The 21,019-nt window shown below is 40.3% G+C and overlaps 1 protein-coding gene and 1 pseudogene across 1 annotated transcript; both read right to left on the bottom strand.

Annotated features, from left to right (window-relative positions):
* Nucleotides 1-1,527: 1,527 nt before the first annotated feature.
* Nucleotides 1,528-3,349, bottom strand: LOC116935716 (annotated as a pseudogene).
* Nucleotides 3,350-9,478: 6,129 nt separating this feature from the next.
* LOC123475872 lies at nt 9,479-10,453 on the bottom strand (the record flags this gene model as incomplete). The annotated part of the gene is made up of 1 exon (XM_045179073.1): nt 9,479-10,453. A coding segment is annotated over exon 1 (936 nt), but the record flags the coding sequence as incomplete, so codon positions are not given.
* Nucleotides 10,454-21,019: the final 10,566 nt, after the last annotated feature.

Here is a 21,019-nt window from a genome sequence, read left to right as displayed (position 1 = left end):
ATACTCTGAATCAGTACTTTCGTAGTATGTTTTTAGACCACAGTGCTTAAAGAGTTCAATTGGTGTCAAAATTGTGGGTTCGGTTAAGAGTAATGCTCTTAAGGCTGTTCCTACTTCTTTGTTTGTTACCTCTATTTTTTTTCACTTCGAAGTAAATACTGCAATTCAAAAATAAGATCGTCAACAGGAATTTCCGTTATTCTCGTATTTCCATATTGCTGATAAAACCATGCCCGATCTTGGTTCTCTTCATTTATTAGTTCTAGGTTTTGGAAATCTATAGAGATATCTTCTGTGTTTTCTACCCTATCTGTTGTTTTTTCAAGGTCTGTAATTGCCCGAGCCTGTTCTAGAAGTTGATTATATGATAGCAATTCTCTTGTCTCCTCGCCTATCAGGGGTTCGACTACGGTTTCGTCTTGTGATGATACTTGCATATTAAGTACCTCGTTCCACTGATCATCATTTCTCAATTCTTTAATTTCATTGGAATCAAGAAGATCAATATCGGATTGATGTGGGCTATCACTATCTAGTTCGACACCTAGATTTTCGTTATTTCTCAAAATTGACGTCGACCCGCCTCCTGATCTTAAAGGAGTGAACCTTTCACGTACTGATCGAACAAATCTTGTATTAGTGGTCCTTTTCTTACAGATCTTCTTTCTAAAGTGGTTTCTAAACCGCTATCCTCATTTGCCCTCATCTTTTATAACGAACTAATTCCTAACAAAGCATGTTCTTTTATAACTTATGAAAAGTTATCAAAAAAAAAATTCAACCAGATTAGAAGCCAAAAAACGAAGGTAATAAGTAACACTTATTACCATAAAAATTTAAAACAAACAATAAAAAAAAAACACACGCTATTCAACTTAACACGAAAGCCGAGTTCGACTCCGCTGCCACCAAATGTAAGTTATTAATATTTTAACTTACTTTTTCATTGTCGTTTCTAGTAAAGTATATTTCAGTAGCACAAAAAATTGGGGAACAACTCTTTAAGAACTGAATTGTGAAAAGTGACTCTCGCTATTTTCTATAGAACAAAAGTTTTTATACGGGTTTCATGAAGGTCGAACTACAAGAAAATTAAGTTGAAACGTTTGAAGGGTAAATCAGTCTGTAAAACGTCTAAGGAAGAAATTACATAGAAAAGAGGGGCGTATAGAAAATTAATGTTACGTAAGAATAAAGGGTAGGAAAAATAATGAAAATAATAAAGAATAAATTGTTTTGGTTCTTTACAATACTATCTTTACTATGTTACTTATTGCACTACAAATTACACTATTTATTAGACTAGACTTATATGACCCATTTTACTAGATACTCTATGAACCATTTGACTAGCTACTACATGACTTATTTGACTAGATACTATATTTATTATTTGACTAGATACTACATTGACATTGACTTATTTAACTAGATACTATATTACTTATTTGACTAGATACTACATGACTTATTTGACTAGATATTATTAGTAACTTACTTGTAAATGATTTTCATTGTGGAGTAATCCTAAAACTGTTCTAAATTATTACAAAATTTTAAATATTTTTCAACTTCATCCTCAGTTTGTTGTTTGTTTAGTTTCTTTGTTATAAAAGAGAAGTAGTCCCTCTTTACTCGTTTGGGTGGACGAGAATCAGAACGAGACGACGATGTCCCATCGCTGCTTTGGTAAGCGTTGGTATTCACACTTAGGCAGCGATTTTGCGATATAATCCTCACTCTCCAGCCACGACAGCTTGAATATGTGATTAAATATTATAGCGAATCGCATTTCGTTATCTGAGATTATTTTCTCAAACCTAAGAAAGTATGAATAGTTATTACAATAAATAACTATATAAAAATATACAGAATACCGATAGCGGATGGCATCCAACAGACTGGTGATGAGAGGCTGACAGTAAATAATTAACGAATCATCTTTAAGTAGTTTTAAATTTAAAAACAAACAATTTAAAAAATAGTGGTCAATAAGAAACCCATTCCCACATTTTTTTCAGCTTGAAGTATGTCTAGCGCCTCTGCCAGAGATTTAATCACGGAGACATATTCTTTCAGATATTGTTCTTCATTTGAAGTAATAGGGTTTATGCTGAATTCTTCAAATAAATTTTTCATCCCACGAGCTTTTTTTTCAGAATTCGAACGAAACAGCAGATAGCAGAGTATTCTGAGTTCCAACGGATGTCGTTTTTTAAAACTAGGAGTCTACCCAAGGATGAATAATAGTATCGGAATTCAACGAACTTGAATTTTGCTTATTCCAAATTTTTTGAAGTTTTTTCATGGAACTCATCCGTAGTTGCTGAAACGTAAAATCTTGAATTTTCTGCACGTCGACTTCAGAAACCAGGCTTAAAAAGTGACAAGCGCAGCGCCGGTGAACTGGCAAGGTAACATTCTCGGGAAACAGTGCACTTGTGGTTAACACAGGATCATCCAGGATTTCTCCTATTTCGAAGTAGACCATCTCCTCGACGTCGGATTCAATACCGAGATATGCGTCTTCTTCTTCTTGTATCATAGAATCAAAGTCCGGAAGTGTGCCTTTTCCCCTGAAGCACTTAATGAAATTCGAATCATTAGCAGTTGTTGCACCGCGTAACTCATCCTTCACTTCGAACTCCTCATGCACGGATTCTATAATTTTACACAAAACGTCAAATGTATGACGTCCAACAATACGCCGAGTTGCAAGGCATGCACTTTTTCTCTTCAAGCTGTCACTGCTCTACCAGTGTATAGTTTCCCCGAGATAAGACCTCCTCCTGCAAGTCCAAGCATCAACAGTTGTGGCTGAATCGGTAGAACGCGACAATTCAGCTTTCAGTTGGAGTTTCCTCTCTTCATTTAGTTTTCAGCATGTTTGTGAAAAAGGTTCTTCCACGCAATTGCAGATGTGGTGCTAAACTTGAAACCAGTGTTTTAAAACCAGCCTTTTCGACAACATGCATCGGCAAAACGTCCACGATCATAAAATTCTATAAGAGAAAATTCCATTACTGAAAATTTTTTTGTTTGTAATTCAATGTATATATTACCATAACCCAGTTATCCAAGTCTATTTGGGAGGAAATATGGTGCACAGATGGGCTAGTGGTTCTATGATTAGTATCTGAATTTCTTTCAAATTGTCAACAGCATTTTTTCATTTTTCTTTATGGCCAAGAGCATTGTCAGGATCATGGGACTAATGATTATGTTTTCAATTATGCACGGGAATTTTGATATATAAATTATTAGCTACCAAATAGTGTCTTTTGGCGTTATATCTGGTATCGTTGAAGACTAACAGTGGTTTTTGAGTGCCGTCCTTCTTAACCTTCATTTTGCATCCTTAAAATAAGCACCTTTACATCAATTCTTTTTTGCCTTCTGCGTCTCCCAATAGTTCTAAGAATTCACTTGGCAGCTCAATTTTTTTCTCCTTCGTACAATTAATGTTGAAAATCGTATAAAAAGTGTTAATTTAGGTACAAAAAGAAAGTAAATGAGGCCAGTACCGTCAAAGAAAATAATTGTATTTAATGTTAAGCCTAACAGACCATTCTTTACAATTGCCCCACCTGTTTCTTTCATAAATGCTTTCATTAAGGTCAACATTTTAGGGGGAGCACAAGTCTGACATCCTAAAGATATTCTGATTTAGATTAATCGAGTAAAATGAAACACATTATAGAAGTTTTTAAATAATATCCTGATTTAACACATACATACTGTAAGTTATTTATATTTTAACTTACTTTTTCATTGTCGTTTCTAGTAAAGTTTATTTCAGTAGCACAAAAAATTGGGGAACAACTCTTTAGGAACTGATTTGTGAAAAGTGACTCTCGCTATTTTCTATAGAACAAAAGTTTTTATACGGGTTTCATGAAGGTCGAACTACAAGAAAATTAAGTTGAAACGTTTGAAGGGTAAATCAGTCTGTAAAACGTCTAAGGAAGAAATTACATAAAAAAGAGGGGCGTATAGAAAATTAATGTTACGTAAGAATAAAGGGTAGGAAAAATAATGAAAATAATAAAGAATAAATTGTTTTGGTTCTTTACATAGCTATCCGGTTCCAAAAGATTGCGTCTCGCAATCAATCAAGGTCAAATTTGGAACGGAATAGAAAGTGAGACAAAACAAAACAAGAAAACAACATTAATTAATTCAACAGAACAGCTGCTTCTCGATGCGCTTGTCTTAGCGCGTCCCGGTGGAATTTGTTCCGTGGAGGCTCTCTTTGTAGAAAAGGGGCTGATGGGGCAAAAAGTTCCGGGGCGGGTTGTTGAACAGAGGCGGGTAAGTTTACAATAGTAATGGGCGGGGATGGATTTGAGGGGTTTAATAACGCGGGGTGGCCTACTTCTATATCATTATCAGATGTTTTGGTGAAGCAAGTGAAAGGGTTACAAGTACTTAGAAAAGAACAACAAGGTATGTATCTTGCAATAAGGGAACCTACTCCACAAAAATGAAAGAAAAAGAATCCGATAAATCCCATCCCTAGAAGACTACAAATGCTACTTGACCAACTAAGAATCTTAGACGACAGAGAAACGTTCTTTTCTTTTTGGAGTGAGGAAAGAAGAGTGCTCATGTGAAAAGGATTTCCAAGGTCGATGCTATGTTCTTCTTTAGCAGCAGCAATTATCTCGGCGATTGCAGCTGCGGTGCTCATCGGGTGGGGGGTTAGCGCGGGGTGTAAACTTACGAGTAGCTTATCAATTTCATACGGCAAAGTGTTGATCAAACTATGTCCTTGGATTATTACACCGGGGACGATTGGATGCCAAGAACTGTTTTTGTAGAAATGTGCTCGACCGTTGATGTTGACGAAATTTTTGTGCCAGTAACAGGGGGTGTAAGGCGTCAGTTCCCATCCTTCAGTGTCTAAAGTGTAGTCGCCGAGTTTAGGTTGAGGACCACAGCTTGTGATTTCAGTGGTGATCAGCTGATCACCTGTGACTTGAAGCCAGCTACCCTGCACGTTTGGAATACGTTCGAACGACCACTTATTGTTTCCTAAGTAGTCCATGCTTTTGCCATGGCACAATCGGGAATCACGCATTTTTTCACATTCATGTGCATTGACTTCTATTGGCACTCTTGATTGACTTGGAGTTTGCCAACCCCAGAAGTCAGTATAGATGTGTTTCTTTTCCAGCCATATGGTACACGAATGGCCAACAAAACGGGTAATTTGGGGAAGAGTAGAATAGACATCATAATATACTGGAATAGCGGGAAGGGGGCTTATTTGATAATCACAGTCATCGCTAGTGAATTTTAGGAACCCTTTTGGCTGAGCAGCCGTACAATTACAAATAGTGATGTTAAGAGCATGGAGGCGACAGAAAAACGGTATGATGAGGAGGGGTAGAAGACATAATCTATGAGAAAAGTAATTTAAAAATCAATTTCGGGGATCCATTCTATGAATTATTAAGATAACTAATACAAAGTTTTTAGAATTTAAACACGGTTTTAAAGCTAGTTAAAGTGATTCGAACGTAATGAACAAAAAAAAAATTACAGCAATACAATTTCATAATTTGACAACTGGTTTTAAAAGATTTCGAGGACGTAACCCGAGGCGACGCTCTGGTTGTATGAGTAAGGTTGACGTCTCTGGAATCGGTTTGGAAGGTAAGGAAATTGTTGGTGAACTTATCATTACATTTGGAGTAGGAGGAATTGTGGGTGGGGGTCTTATCAAATTTTGAGTAGGAGTTTCTTTTTCAGAAGGAATTTGTTCTAACTCAGATTGAAGGTTTGTTTCTAGGGGTAGAGGAAAAGTTTCGAGTTCATCTACGGTTTCTTGTACGAATTTTTCGGCTTGTTTCTCAATTCTTACATCAAAAAAGTCGACACCTGGTTCGTCTTTCCAGATCATTGACTCAAATAGGGGTTTTATTCGATTCACATGTACAAGCTGAGTTTGTTTTCCTACGTCTTGTTGTATTTCCACAGTACTATTGTTGCTTACTTTCAAAATTCTAAAAGGGCCTATAAAACGTGGAATGAGTTTTTTACTAATTCCCGCCAAGGGCGTTCGCATATCTAGTAAAACTTTATCTCCTACGTTAAATTTTTGCTCTTTTACGCGTTTATCGTATTGGGCTTTTTGTTGTTCACGAGCTTGGGAAAGATTGATTTTTACAAGCTGAAAGGCTTCGTGTAAGCGTTTCATAATTTGACTTTTATAGTCTGAGGGAGTAACTATTACTGGGGGAAGAGGACGGAGGAATTGATCAATCGGCATGACTGGATCACGACCGTGATTTAGAAAATATGGAGTCTCAAGTGTTGACGAGTGGACAGAATTATTATAAGCGAAAACAACGGGGCCTAAAATATCCTCCCACCGCTCGAATCCATTCTCTAAATATTTCCTTATCATTTCAACAACAGTTTTGTTGAATCGCTCTGTTTGCCCATTAGTTTGAGGGTGATACGCAGTTGTTTTCATGCGTTTAATGTTTAAAGCTCTACAAAGCGCAGAAAATAATTCAGAAGTAAAATTACTGCCTCGATCTGTAATTATTGCTTTCGGGGGACCATGATGTAAAATAATTCGTTCTACTAAGGCTTTACTAGTACTGAGGGCGGTACAGTTAGTAAGAGGAATGACTTCTATCCATTTAGAAAAGTAATCCGTGATTACTAATATATAATTGTTTCCTTGAAGTGAATGCGGTTTGATTGGACCTAGGAAATCTAAGCCCAATACTTCAAAAGGTCTTGTAGCGAGGTCTAACGGGTTGAGATAGGCTTTCGTACTGTGCACTCGACGTCCCAGCGCACAAGGTTCACAAGAAGTGCAATATTCCTTAACATCCCGTAACATGGTAGGCCAATAGTATTTGTCCCTTAGACGAAAGAATGTTCGCCTAGTTGCCATATGTCCTGACAATGGGGAATCATGATATTCTTGTAAAAGTTGCTTTCTCAGAGAAAGTGGAACAACCACTTGACACTGTTCAAAGTTTCTTCTTTTCACTGACGTAGGTTCGTAGTGTTTACATAAAAGACCATTTTCTACAAAGAAATAATCTATTTCACCGACCCAAGAAGGCATCGGGCCATCTTCTTTTTTCCAAGGTTCATTTTGTTCCAAAAACGTAACGATTGCTTTGCACAGAGAATCTTTCTGCTGTTCTTGACACATTACGTTGTTTTCTGCATGAATGGCAGATATTAGATTCATCGGTATTCTAGAAAGAAAATCAGCATTTTCGTGTACTCGACCTGGTCGGTACTTAACACTGAACTTCATATTAGATAACAAGATCGCCCATCTACCTAGTCGCCCTGTTTCGTCTTTAAAAGTCTGCAACCACTGAAGAGGCCTGTGATCACTTACAATAACAAAAGGTTGATCTTGTAAGTAATGTCGGAAACGTTTTATCCCAAACACTACTGCTGCAGCCTCTTTTTCTATTGTCGAATACTTGATTTCCCCTTTATTAAGATGTTTGCTTGCATAGGCTATAGGTTGGTCCTTTCCGTCTTTCATCTGAGAAAGGACGGCTCCTAAGCCATAGTTACTTGCGTCCGTGTAAATCAGAAATTCCTTTGAAAAATCCGGATATATCAAGATAGGTTCTGATATTAAACATTGTCGCAAGTACTCAAAAGCTGCAATTTCATCTGTTTTCCAAGTTACACTATCAGTAGGTTTTCCTTTGGTCTGTGATAACAAGGGGTGGGCGACGGTAGAGAAATTTTTACAAATCGTCTGTAGTAACTGGCTAGTCCCAAAAAAGATTGTAATTCTTTTACTGTACCAGGTCTTTTGTAATTAACAAGGATTTCAATTTTAGCAGGGTCTGGTTTTATTCCTTCAGCCGTGATTACGTGTCCAAGATAGGAAACGGATTGCGCTAAAAATTCACATTTTGACAATTTCATTTTTAGGTGCGCGTTTTCTAAGAGGGAAAAAACAGTCTTCAAATTGCTAAAATGCTCTTCAATTGTTCTTGAAAAAATTATTATGTCGTCAAGATAAACGAGACAAATTTTTCCAATAACTCTTCGTAAAACTGAATTCATCAGTCTTTGAAACGTTCCCGGGGCGTTGGTTAAACCAAACGCCAAACGATTCCATTCGTACAAATTGTCATCGACTATGAAGGCTGTTTTTTCTTTGGATTCCTCCTCGAGCTCAATTTGCCAATATCCGGAGGCAAGATCTAATGTGGAAAAATACCTCTGTCCCACAAGTAAATCTAAAACGTCGTCAATACGAGGTAAAGGGAAAGAATCTTTTTTGTAATTGCATTTAATTTTCTAAAATCTATACACAAACGGACATCTCCTGTTTTCTTACTTACTAATACTATCGGGGCTGCCCACGGAGACATCGAATAACGAATTATTTTATTTTTCATCAGTTCATCAATGATATTTTTAGCTATCTCTTTTTGTTTTGGAGACGTGCGATATGCCCTTTGACGAATAGGACCTTGTCCTTGTGTGTCAATGACATGTTTTACTAAAGTAGTATGGCCTAACTCACTTGTTTTAAAAGCAAAACTGTTATAATTATTTATTATTAATCTACGCAAATTCTCTTTGTTTTCCTCATCTATGTCTGGAAGAGCCGACTCAACGGCTGCTGTGTTGATTGGACCTGAAGCTACGCTAATTGAAGCCATTGTTTCAACTGGCTTTCTTGAAGGTCTGGAAATATGAAGGGTTCCTAACACTGTAAGGCGAGGTAGAAATATGGTTTTATCTGTTCCATTAACAGCCACCACACGGAGCGAACGATTTGGTGTCGTAGAGATGTAGGGTTCCAAGCTAAGCCCGGAGGGAATATTACAGCATCTAACAAAATGACAAGTATTGAGAGGGTTGAAAGGGTGAGTTTCCTCTTCTCTAGTCTCTAGGAGACTAGTGGAATTTGGAGGAATTCTCAAAGATTTGCTAATCACAAAGGGATTTTCTGTTTCCTGGAAGTGATCAATTTCCGGAACTCGGTAGATGGACTGTTGTTTTCCGTTATAGATAAACTGATGTTTCCAAAGTGCATCGCGCCCTAGAACGCAATCTTCAACAATTCCATTTACGACTATGAATTTCTGCCTAAGTGCTTGGCGTGGCGTTTCTTCTGCCACAAAAAAGTTAACGGTAATTGTGCCTTCCGTGACGAGGCGCCTGTCATTTATGCTGAAAAGATCCACATCTACCTCTTTAGTGAAATTAATTTATTCCTTTCCTTCTTTAAGCTTATGAAAAAATGTGCTGCTAATAACGCTTCTCTCGGCTCCAGTGTCAAACAGCGCTTTTACAACAGAATTTCCTATTTTTATTCTTATCCTAGGAACTGTAGATTTTACTGCTAAACTATTTATATGATGTCGGGGCTTTTTCTTAGTTCCACCGAGGGGCCCAACGCTTACATCGGTCGTTTTTAGTTTCCCCTTTCTTCAAACAAAGGAAGTTTTTTCCCCTTTCCGTCATAACCCTCTGGAGGAGTGGGTTTCAAATTTTTTATCTGGGGACAAAAGTTTGCTCGGTGTCCAATTTCTTTACAACGAAAACATTTATCATTAGCTTGACTCTCCCTTGCTTTACAATTGTTTATTGAGTGATAACCCCAATCGTTGTGAAAATCACAAAAATATAAATCCCCTGTTTTATTGATTGGAGGGTTTAACTGTGGTGAGCGCTGTGAAAAACTCACGTTTCTCCTGGTGGATAATTGTCTTTGCATTTTCTCCATGTTTTCTTCTAAATGTTTTTGGTGAGTGTTTGATTCCACCTGGGAACTAAGGCGATCTAAAGCTTCCTTTACTTTAGTAAATTCTCTATTAGGTTCGACGTATTTGGCCTGAAAAGCATTTAGTCTGGATCTAACTTGGGCTTCTTCTACTGCCATGGCCGTCATTTCAGCTTTTTCTATGAGTTTTTCAAAAGTTGCGAATTCTTTATACTTAAGTCTGGTCTGGACGTCGAAAGACAGCCCTTCCAGAAATCTGTCCATCATAATTTGTTCTCTGGAAAAAGCTGTTGCTTTATCTATCGTGGATTTTATAGGATACGCTAAGTGGAAGGCCTTGCGTATACGATTCGCATAACGTCTCATATTCTCTTCGGGTTCCCGTTGCATATTATGAAATTCAACGCTTTGTTTAGATCTGGTCTCTGTAGAGTGGAAAAGTTTAATTAAACGCTCCTTTACTCTGTCGTAAATTTGCGCGCTAATTGGGTTTTCAAGTTTAAAGTTATCAAACTCATCAGCCGCTTCACCATACAATTTGGAGCGTAGTAAGATAATTTTTCTTGACTCCTCAAAATCGCCTAAAACCAGTACTGATTCTAGATGTGCAAGCCAGTCATCAAAGCGACCGGAGCGTTCACGGTCTACGTAAATTCCGACGTTACTAAATAACGTCATTGCTTGGCTTTGTTGTAACTTTTTATTTTTATCGATGGCGTTAGAAATAAAATTGTTTGTGTTTCCTATACTGTTTACTTTTGACGGACACATTACTAAGGGATTCATTTTAGGAATGGAGCTGGTAACTGAGTACTTTGGAGTGGCTCCGTTATTACTTTGCTTATTGTACATGCTTGGAATTTTTACACTTTGTCCACTTAACGCAAGTGGTTGTGTATGTAAAGGGGTTGAGGTAAGATATGAAGGCTGAGAGCTAGTTCTAAAAACAGGCTGTCCATTAGGCTTCGTTTTCTGAGAGGAATTAATGCAACGTTTAGTATTCGTTAGAACGTGTTGCACAATACAATCAGCTGCTTTAGAAGCATCCTCATAATCCATTCCGGATTCCATCAAACGGCTCAATTCTTTTACGTATATTTTAATGGGCATGTCTTGGTTTGTTTCTTCTGAAGGTTTGTTTTGCGTGATTTTGTTTGACTGCTCAACGATCGACGCTGGAGTAAAGGAGACTTTCCGACTTTGTAGTCCTTGATACGGTAAATAGTTACACGGAGTGGACGCTAACTGTGATTGAGGAATTTGAGTATTCATACTTGACTGTGAATGAGTAACCGTCGGACAAGTGATTGTTGTGGTACTAGGGGTCGATTTAGGACAATCTAAAGGAATCTGATCACCTTGCGTGTGGATTTCCGCTCTTACAATTTTGATAGGTACGCTGTTTTTAGAACTTTCCTCCTCAGTTTCGAGTGTTACTAAAGATTGGGGCACTAACTCTGATTCTGACCTACTTTGTTGTTCTCCCGAGTGCACTGATTCATACTCTGAATCAGTACTTTCGTAGTATGTTTTTAGACCACAGTGCTTAAAGAGTTCAATTGGTGTCAAAATTGTGGGTTCGGTTAAGAGTAATGCTCTTAAGGCTGTTCCTACTTCTTTGTTTGTTAACTCTATTTTTTTTTTACTTCGAAGTAAATACTGCAATTCAAAAATAAGATCGTCAACAGGAATTTCCGTTATTCTCGTATTTCCGTATTGCTGATAAAACCATGCCCGATCTTGGTTCTCTTCATTTACTAGTTCTAGGTTTTGGAAATCTATAGTGATATCTTCTGTGTTTTCTACCCTATCTGTTGTTTTTTCAAGGTCCGTAATTGCCCGAGCCTGTTCTAGAAGTTGATTATATGATAGCAATTCTCTTGTCTCCTCGCCTATCAGGGGTTCGACTACGGTTTCGTCTTGTGATGATACTTGCATATTAAGTACTTCGTTCCACTGATCATCATTTCTCAATTCTTTAATTTCATTGGAATCAAGAAGATCAATATCGGATTGATGTGGGCTATCACTATCTAGTTCGACACCTAGATTTTCGTTATTTCTCAAAATTGACGTCGACCCGCCTCCTGATCGTAAGGGAGTGAACCTTTCACGTACTGATCGAACAAATCTTTGTATTAGTGGCCCTTTTCTTACAGATCTTCTTTCTAAAGTGGTTTCTAAACCGCTATCCTCATTTGCCCTCATCTTTTATAACGAACTAATTCCTAACAAAGCATGTTCTTTTATAACTATGAAAAGTTATCCAGAAATTCAACCAAATAGGAAGCCAAAAAACGGAGAGAAGGTAATAAGTAACACTTATTACCATAAAAATTTAAAACAAACAAAAAAAAAAAAACACACGCTATTCAGCTTAACACTAAAGCCGAGTTCGACTCCGCTGCCACCAAATGTAAGTTATTTATATTTTAACTTACTTTTTCATTGTCGTTTCTAGTAAAGTTTATTTCAGTAGCACAAAAAATTGGGGAACAACTCTTTAGGAACTGATTTGTGAAAAGTGACTCTCGCTATTTTCTATAGAACAAAAGTTTTTATACGGGTTTCATGAAGGTCGAACTACAAGAAAATTAAGTTGAAACGTTTGAAGGGTAAATCAGTCTGTAAAACGTCTAAGGAAGAAATTACATAAAAAAGAGGGGCGTATAGAAAATTAATGTTACGTAAGAATAAAGGGTAGGAAAAATAATGAAAATAATAAAGAATAAATTGTTTTGGTTCTTTACAATACCTAACAGAAACAGTTGCAATCCTTTTAGTTGTAGAACGAAAGGAACAGTGGCAATGCACTACAGTTGTAAATGGAGCACAACCTACATGATTATGATAAAAAAGTCAGCCAATGTCATAGATTACTTATGGTAGCTAATACCTGTATAAATGCTTGGTTGAAATGATAAATGCCATTGCACTGTCTTTCACAGACACTAACTAACCAGAAAGGTCAATCAGTTTTGCAGAGATAATAATTGTGCGAGTAAGGGAGCAGTTGCCAAATACCACAGCTATCGAGGGAGCACAACCTACATGATAATGGCAAAAAAGTCAGCCAATGTCAAAGATTACTCATTGTAGCTAATACCTTTGTCAAAGCTCGGTGGAAATGATAAATGCCGTTGCACTGCCTTTCACACAAACTAAGTTACCATAAAAGATCAATCAGTCTTGCAGAGATAATAATTGTGCGAGTAAGGGAGCAGTTGCAAAGTACCACAGCTATCGAGGAAGCACAACCCACATGATTATGTCAAAAAAGTCAGCCAATGTCAAAGATTACTCATGGTAGTTAATACCAGCCCTTCTCTAATGCGTCGGAGAATACGTGTAATTTGGTTTTGGTCGGTTGGTCGGGCGTGGACTTGTAGCATCGCACGAGGTTTATCTGGGCTAAAAAGAGAAGGGTGATATTACATTGCGTCCAGTGACTCAAAATATTGGTTTCGAGTTGCCATTTGCCCAGCGAAGTTGCCTTGTTGGGAACTGAGGGCGTGAATCCAGGAGTATGGTGTCTCAAAGAATGTTTGGTTGATGTTGTTCAGCTGAGTTTCAAGTGGTAGCTCTTGTTCTGAACCGTTAGATTTTTCATGAAGGGCCGAAAATGTCTGGGGTGATAGTCGGTGCTAATTTCATTTGGTATGAAGTTGGCTTGACGCGTAATAGACGGGAAGGCTTGAATTGTGCATAGTTTAGCCAACCCGGTGTTAATGGCACGTTGTGCGGGATCGTTGACTTGGTTACTGGCGGCGATGTAGGATAATTCACAGAAGAGGGACCTTCTGACAGGGATAGATCGCGGGTGTTTAAACCGGTAGTAAAATAGCTACCTCTGAAACAAGAAGTCCTTCCGTATGGTCACGGTTTACGGTAGTGGCAACGTGGTCATGCTGGCCCTGCGAAGTGGAAGCATTGCGCGGAAGTATCGTCCTAGCGTTTTCAACGGTCAGCGCCGAGTGACTGCTAGCCACCACGGTTTGTGTCATCCATGAAGGCGTTGGTTGTGTATTCTAATACCTTCTGGCAGCAATAGGTCGTGGATGTCAAATCTTGTGGCTCGGGAGCCATGGCACGGACTTGGTATACTGTTCTTTGGTTTGTCCAAAAAGGGTTACTCGTGTTTGGGCTACCTAGAATTCCACAGACCTGTCTTGAGTTGAGTCTTGAGTTGCTGATGTGGAAGCTGGACCAGGTCTGATTATATCAGAAATCTTAGCTGGCGTAGCATCCTTCAGGCTACACGCTTTCTTGTCTGTGGGGCCGTTGTGGAGGATGGAAACACCGTGCCCCCTTTCGGCTTTTGGGTTGGAATCAGTTGCGATTGCATCGGTTTTACAGTGATTGCAATGATGGTTTGATTGTTGCCTAGAGTTTGTGTTAAATTACTTGTTTTCTCTATCCAAACTTCATTTCCTGTTCGTTCACCTGTACAAGTGTTGAGAGATAACACTAGAGGGCGGTACTAGTCAGTTTTGACTGACAAGAGCCGGCGTCGTCTGCGCCGGTAGTGGTACCTCTTAATGTCTTTCTCTTCCTTGACAGGTAAGGTTCATCAACGTTTTCTTGTCCTCTCTCCATACATAGTTAACTTGTTCTGGCATATGTGAAATTGAACTGACCTCCTAATGTCTTTCTCTCCCTTGACAGTGGGTGTATTTTGAAAAGACGTCCATTTGCCTGACTCCCAATAAAACGTGTGTTGCTCACACCTTTGGTATTGGTCTTAGAATTAACAGGTTATGGGCCCAGAGTTCTCTCTATTTAACCGTTGCTTCATTCTCTCTAGACAACCACATTGTGAGCTGTAAGCACTATGTCTGGGTTTACATCAAAAGACGTGAGCCATATCGAGAGGCTCAAGGGTATCATCAACTTCCAGGTGTGGAAGTTTCAAATCAGCCTTACGTTGAAGAGCCACGAGCTGATGGACTTGGTGATGGGCACGGATGTTGAGCCCTCTCCCACAGTGATTGCAGGAGTTACGACCAACTTGGCTGCCATCAAAGCCTGGAGGCAAAGAGATAACACTGTACAGCTGTACATTTCCTCGAGCATCAACCCTGACCTACAGAATTCTTTCATCACAAGCCAGTCCGCAGCTCAAATGTGGCAAAGAGTAGTAAGCCAGTTTGAGCAGACAGCATCTGAGAACAAGCTCTTCTTGCTGCAACAATTCCTCAACTATCAATATAAGGAAGGCCATTACATCGTGAGCCATATCACGACCCTGGAGGTGATGGCCAATCAACTCAATGACATTGGGTCACCTGTCTCGGACGATCAAATTATCACCAAGGTGGCCTCGACTCTTCCACCATCCTATCGCCATGTGATTGCAGCTTGGAAAAATCTTGATGACAACAGGAAGACCCTCAACCTCCTTCGAGTACGGCTGATGAAGCAAGAAACTATGAATCAACAGGGTGCTGACGGAGATAGCAGTGATGCAGCGTTTTTTGCCAGAAGAACTGAAAGAAGAGTTGGCGGAGGTGCAACATCTGCCAATAGAGATCGAGCTGAAGCAGATAGGAAATGTGACTATTGCGGGAAGAAAAATCATGAAGAATCAAGATGCTGGAAGAAAAAGAAGGACATCAGACAAAGAGAAGAAACTTCCAATGCCAACGTTGCTTCAAGTGGAGGAGATTGGCCTCATGGATATGCATTTATCACCTTCTCGTTACTATCGCAGGTCAGAGGAGGTGGCAGTAGGGACTGGTATGCTGACTCAGGGGCGTCCCAACACATGAGCGACCAGCGCTGGATGTTTTCGTCCTACACTGAGGTCCCACCAGGCACCTGGCCAGTTAAGGGAATTGGTCTAGACAACGCCCCTCTTCAAGTTTATGGAGTTGGGCACATCCCAATCCGATCAAGAGTCGATGGAGTCTGGATTGATGCTGTCATCAAGGATGCTGTATACGTTCCAAGCCTTGGGGCGAATCTTTTCTCCATCAGATGTGCTACCAAGTTGGGAGCGGTATGCATATTCACTGGAAGGAGACTGAGCATCGCCATTGGTGAGAAGATTGTTGCTGTGGGAGCCTGCCAATCATCCCTGTACCGCCTGGACATTGAACCATCAAGAGCTGAAAAAGGAATGCAGTCCACAGTTGCCCAAATGGCGAGAGTGGTGGCCCAGCCCATCTCCACCTGGCACCATCGTCTCGGTCATGTTTCAACCAAAGTCATAAGAGAGATGGAAGCTATGAAGATGGTGGAGGACCTGGTCATCTCACCTGGGAGTGATCCTGAAGGCGTCTGCCCGGGCTGTGCGTATGGAAAGTTACATCGTCTTCCTTTCCCAACAGGTGGCAGGACCAGAGGCCAGAATGTCGGAGATTTGATTCACTCGGATGTTTGTGGGCTGATGTCAAAGACCTCACCTGGAGGTGCGCGCTTCTTTGTGTGCTTCAAGGATGACTACAGTGGCTACTGCATTGTCCGGTTTATGAAGAAGAAGTCTGAAGTACAGGAGCTGTTCCAACACTTTGTTGCTCTTGTTCACACCGAGACAGGAAGAGAGATTAAGACGCTAAGATCAGACAACGGTGGCGAGTACATGAGCAGCGAGTTCCAAAACTGGCTAAAGAAGAAAGGCATAAGACATGAGACCAGTGTTGTCAAGACACCGCAACATAACGGCGTTGCGGAGAGGCAGTTTCGGACAATCACCGAGAAGGCCAGGTGTATGCTGCATTCATCAGGACTGTCAACCGACCTTTGGGCTGAGGCGACGAACACAGCTGTTTATATTCTCAACCGAGTCTATAGTAAAACAGCCCTGGAGAAGAAAACCCCGTACGAAATGTGGCACCAGAAAAAGCCTAACATGTCGCATGTTCGAGTGTTTGGATCGATCGCCTACGCTCATGTCCCAAGCGATGAGAGGGGGAAACTCGATCCGACTGGCATCAGATGCATCCATGTTGGATACTGCGAGACTCAAAAGGCTTTCCGTCTTTGGGATCCAGTGGCCAGAAGAGTTCGCATCTCTAGAGATGTCCTGTTTGAAGAGAAAACACCTTTCCCTTCAGTTGAAGATCCAGACATTGAGTCAGAGCGAGTGGTGAGAGTTCCTGTCGTCGCAGAAGATAGTGACCCGAGTGAAGAAGACAGTGACCCGTTTGAGGATTCTGTAGTAGAGTTGCCTGTCAGCACTACACCTGATGCTGAGGAAGAGAAAGCTGGAAGCGAAAAACCAAACGCTACCCAGCCTCGTGAGAAAGAAAAGCCTGTTCCTCACCAACCTATCCGTGTTTCAACTAGAATAGGCAGAGGCAGGCCAGCGCTGTCCTGGGTGGAAGAGTCTCAACTACCAACGTATGCGGGTCTGGCTGCAGTGGGTGACACCATTGAGGAACCAAGAACATATCGGGAGGCCATTGAATCACCACAAGTTTCACATTGGTCAGTCGCCATGGAAGAAGAAATGGATTCCTTAAAGAAAAATGAAGTTTGGGACCTGATGGAGCTTCCAGTTGGAAAGAAGGTGATCCAGAGCAGATAGGTGTTCTCGTTGAAACGTGATAGCGATGGAGCAGTTCAACGTTTCAAAGCCAGGCTGGTTGCAAAAGGGGTTTACACAGCGAGCGGGACTAGACTACGAGGAGACCTATAGCCCGGTTGTCAGACACGACTCTATCAGGACGGTAATAGCCCTTGCAGCAGCTATGGACCTTGAAATTGCCCAACTGGATGTGAAGACGGCATTCCTCTATGGGGACTTGAAGGAGGAGCTGTACATAGCGCAACCTGCTGGCTCTATCCTTCAGGACAAGGAGCATTTAGTGTGTCGTCTGAATAGGAGCCTTTATGGCCTGAAACAGGCGTCTCGAGCGTGGAATTCCAAGTTCAACGACTTCATCACTAAGTATGGCCTTACGCGAAGCACTGCAGATCCTTGCGTCTACTTTCAGCAGACCGAAACCGTCATCGTCATCATGGTGATCTGGGTGGATGACGCTCTGGTGTTCAGCAACCAGCAGTCCCACTTAGACGACATCGTCCACTACCTCGGCCGTCAATTTTAAATGACCTCTGGAAAGGCCGGATGTTTCGTGGGGATCCAGATAACGAGAGACAGAGAAAATAAGCTCATCAGTCTCCATAAAGAAGCCTATATCAAGAGAATCCTCTCAAAGTTTGGCATGGGCGACTGTAACCCAAGGAAGGTGCCTGCTGATCCTCACGCTCGTCTGTCAAAGCGTAGCTGTGACGAAGAAGAGTACCTGTGCCCCTATCGTGAGGCAGTCGGGTCGCTGATGTATGCCATGACCTGCACTAGACCTGATATTGCATTCTCTGTTAGTCAGGTGGCCCAGTTCTGCAGCAGCCCGAGTAGGAGCCATTGGGAAGCAGTCAAGAGAGTGTTCAGTTACCTAAATGGCACTCAGCGCTATGGATTAACATTCGGGACCAGCAGTGAAGGACGGTTGGTGGCGTATACGGACGCGGACTTTGCGGGTAATCTGGATGACCGCAGATCGACCAGTGGAAGCGTCCTGACGCTGAATGGAGGACCAATAGCCTGGGCAAGCCGCCTGCAGAAGTGTACGGCCCTATCGACAACTGAGGCGGAATATGTAGCAGCCAGCTCCACTGCAAAAGATGTCATTTGGCTTCGTCAGCTTTTGGGTGACATTGGCCACCGGCAGAACAAACCAACCCCCGTCTGGTGTGACAACCAAAGTGCTGTCCGCCTTGTACGAAACCCTGAATATCATCAAAGGACGAAGCATATTGATGTCAAGTATCATCACATCCGTGGGCTCCAGGAGGCGGGTGTAATTGATGTTGGCCACATCAGGACGGCGGAGCAGCTTGCTGACCCATTCACAAAAGGATTGGAGGCTGGAAGATTCAACTACCTTATTTCTAGTTTTGGTCTTGTCAATTCAGTTTGAGTGGGTGTGTTAAATTACTTGTTTTCTCTATCCAAACTTCATTTCCTGTTCGTTCACCTGTACAAGTGTTGAGAGATAACACTAGAGGGCGGTACTAGTCAGTTTTGACTGACAAGAGCCGGCGTCGTCTGCGCCGGTAGTGGTACCTCTTAATGTCTTTCTCTCCCTTGACAGGTAAGGTTCATCAACGTTTTCTTGTCCTCTCTCCATACATAGTTAACTTGTTCTGGCATATGTGAAATTGAACTGACCTCCTAATGTCTTTCTCTCCCTTGACAGTGGGTGTATTTTGAAAAGACGTCCATTTGCCTGACTCCCAATAAAACGTGTGTTGCTCACACCATTGGTATTGGTCTTAGAATTAACAGTTTGTGCATTTCTTTTCATTTGTAGTATGGCAGGAACTGTAAGCGGAAGCAACAGAAGCGGTTGACTCCTTGTCTTGTCGACTCAACAGGTGTGCCTCAATTAGCGCGAAGTGTTCGTTTGATCACGTGTCAACATCGGGGTTTCCATTTGGGTTTCAATTTTCAAGAAGTGGGCATACATGCTGTTGAGTTTACTATATTCATGAGGGATTTCTGCCAGCTGATTGCGGTATACCCTAAGCACCTTCCTGCAACCTCTTTCATCCATGTGTTTGAGGATTCGGGTGATTATTTTTGTAAGACGAGCCTTCTCAGTAGTTCGCACCCGCTTTATAGTTTCTGGAGTCTCTCTTTCGAGATTATCGTCTGTATCTTACCCTATTTCTACTCATTCTGGCCACTTGTTATGCTAAAAATTAAATCAGTTTTTGATAATAAATTTTTCCTGTGGCCGGCTTTGGTTCATTTTCTTTTTTTTTTCCATCAGAAAAATAGTAATACATGCAGCAACTAGGGGCGCGTTGTTTTTCTACTTGAAAATCATGCAAATTTAGGTTTCATTTGTCTCCAAATGCATGAAATCTCACAAAGAATGGTGCATACCAGCGCACCCCTACATAGAGTGATAAATTAGTTCAGTTATTGGAGGTTAAGAAAGAACGACTTTTTCCATGCAACCTAAACCAAGAAAATGTAAGGGGAGTGGTTCCCGTGAAAGAGGAGAACAAGAAAAGGAGATCGACGTTGACTTAAACCCAAATTCGGGTGATTCTGATTGTGAAACTTTGTAAATTAATTACTGTTATTATAGATTTGCATTAAATAACGTTATTGTAAACGTTGAATAAATTTTCAGGTTAAATGAAAATGAATTATTTGCTAACTCTACTAAAGGTACTGCTTCCAGTCAGTCCACTAGTTACAGAATTAAACTTCCAGTCAAGTACTTTGAACTTGTTCATGACGAGAAGAGTGGAAGGGGATTTAAGGTCAAATGTATGTTGTGCCATAAGAATAAGACCAAGTATGGCAACAATGAAAAACCCGAGTACTTGTCAATCACTAACAACTCAGTGTTCAATGCCAAATGACATATTTCGGTAAGATTTCTTATTTGATCCTTTATATCCTTTTTAAAGAAAAAGATTCTGAATCCCAAGCTGTAATTGTTGGAAATGACAAAAGGAATAAAGCGATACAAAGTAAACCTGATGATCACATCATGAACTTAAGCTATCCTAAAATTAAACAAATAAAAACGCAAGAACAACTTGATGAAGCGATATTGGTGAGTTGTTTTAGTTCAACATAGTTGCAGACTTGTCACTATTTTCAGTTAAATGAGCCATTATACTCATTTAGTTGACCAAGATTTTGCTTTAAAACCCAATCATTAATGTTTTTATATTGGTTATTCAGAATCATATTATAGTGGATCTGTTGCCATTCAGCGAAATAGAAAAGGAAGGGTTTTGATACCAATATGATTCTTGCAGCCATTAGTGATCCACATTTTAAGTTATCATGAGATTTCAGATTTCAGAGGTTCAGAAGTTAAACACTATCTTCTCAAGAAAGAAGTAGATCAACGTGCTAGTGCATCCGTTGAGTAAGTACAGAAGTTATTTTAATACAGTGCAACTCATCTCATTCATCTTTTTCTTTTAAATATTATAGTGTGTATTGTAGTGTAGTTAAAATTATTTTTTATGGCCTAAGAAAGAAGGTGACTACTGAAATTGGCGAAGTAGATAGGTTCTTTAATGACACTGTCCCTGATTCTCTTAAACACCTTGATCGCTTTCCGACAATTAAACAGATATTTATGTAAGTAAATCTATTATAAAACTTTGCATCTGATATAAAATCAAATCCCAGTAATATTTTCTTGATTTTATAGAGAATACAACAGCGCACTTCCATCATCAGCTGCTTGTGAACGTCTTTTCAGCACTACGGGACTCATTTTTGTTCTCAAACGTCCCAATTTA

Source organism: Daphnia magna, linkage group LG9 (assembly GCF_020631705.1).
Source record: "Daphnia magna isolate NIES linkage group LG9, ASM2063170v1.1, whole genome shotgun sequence".
Taxonomy (NCBI): domain Eukaryota; kingdom Metazoa; phylum Arthropoda; class Branchiopoda; order Diplostraca; family Daphniidae; genus Daphnia; species Daphnia magna.
This window is presented reverse-complemented; position numbering and strand designations above follow the sequence as displayed.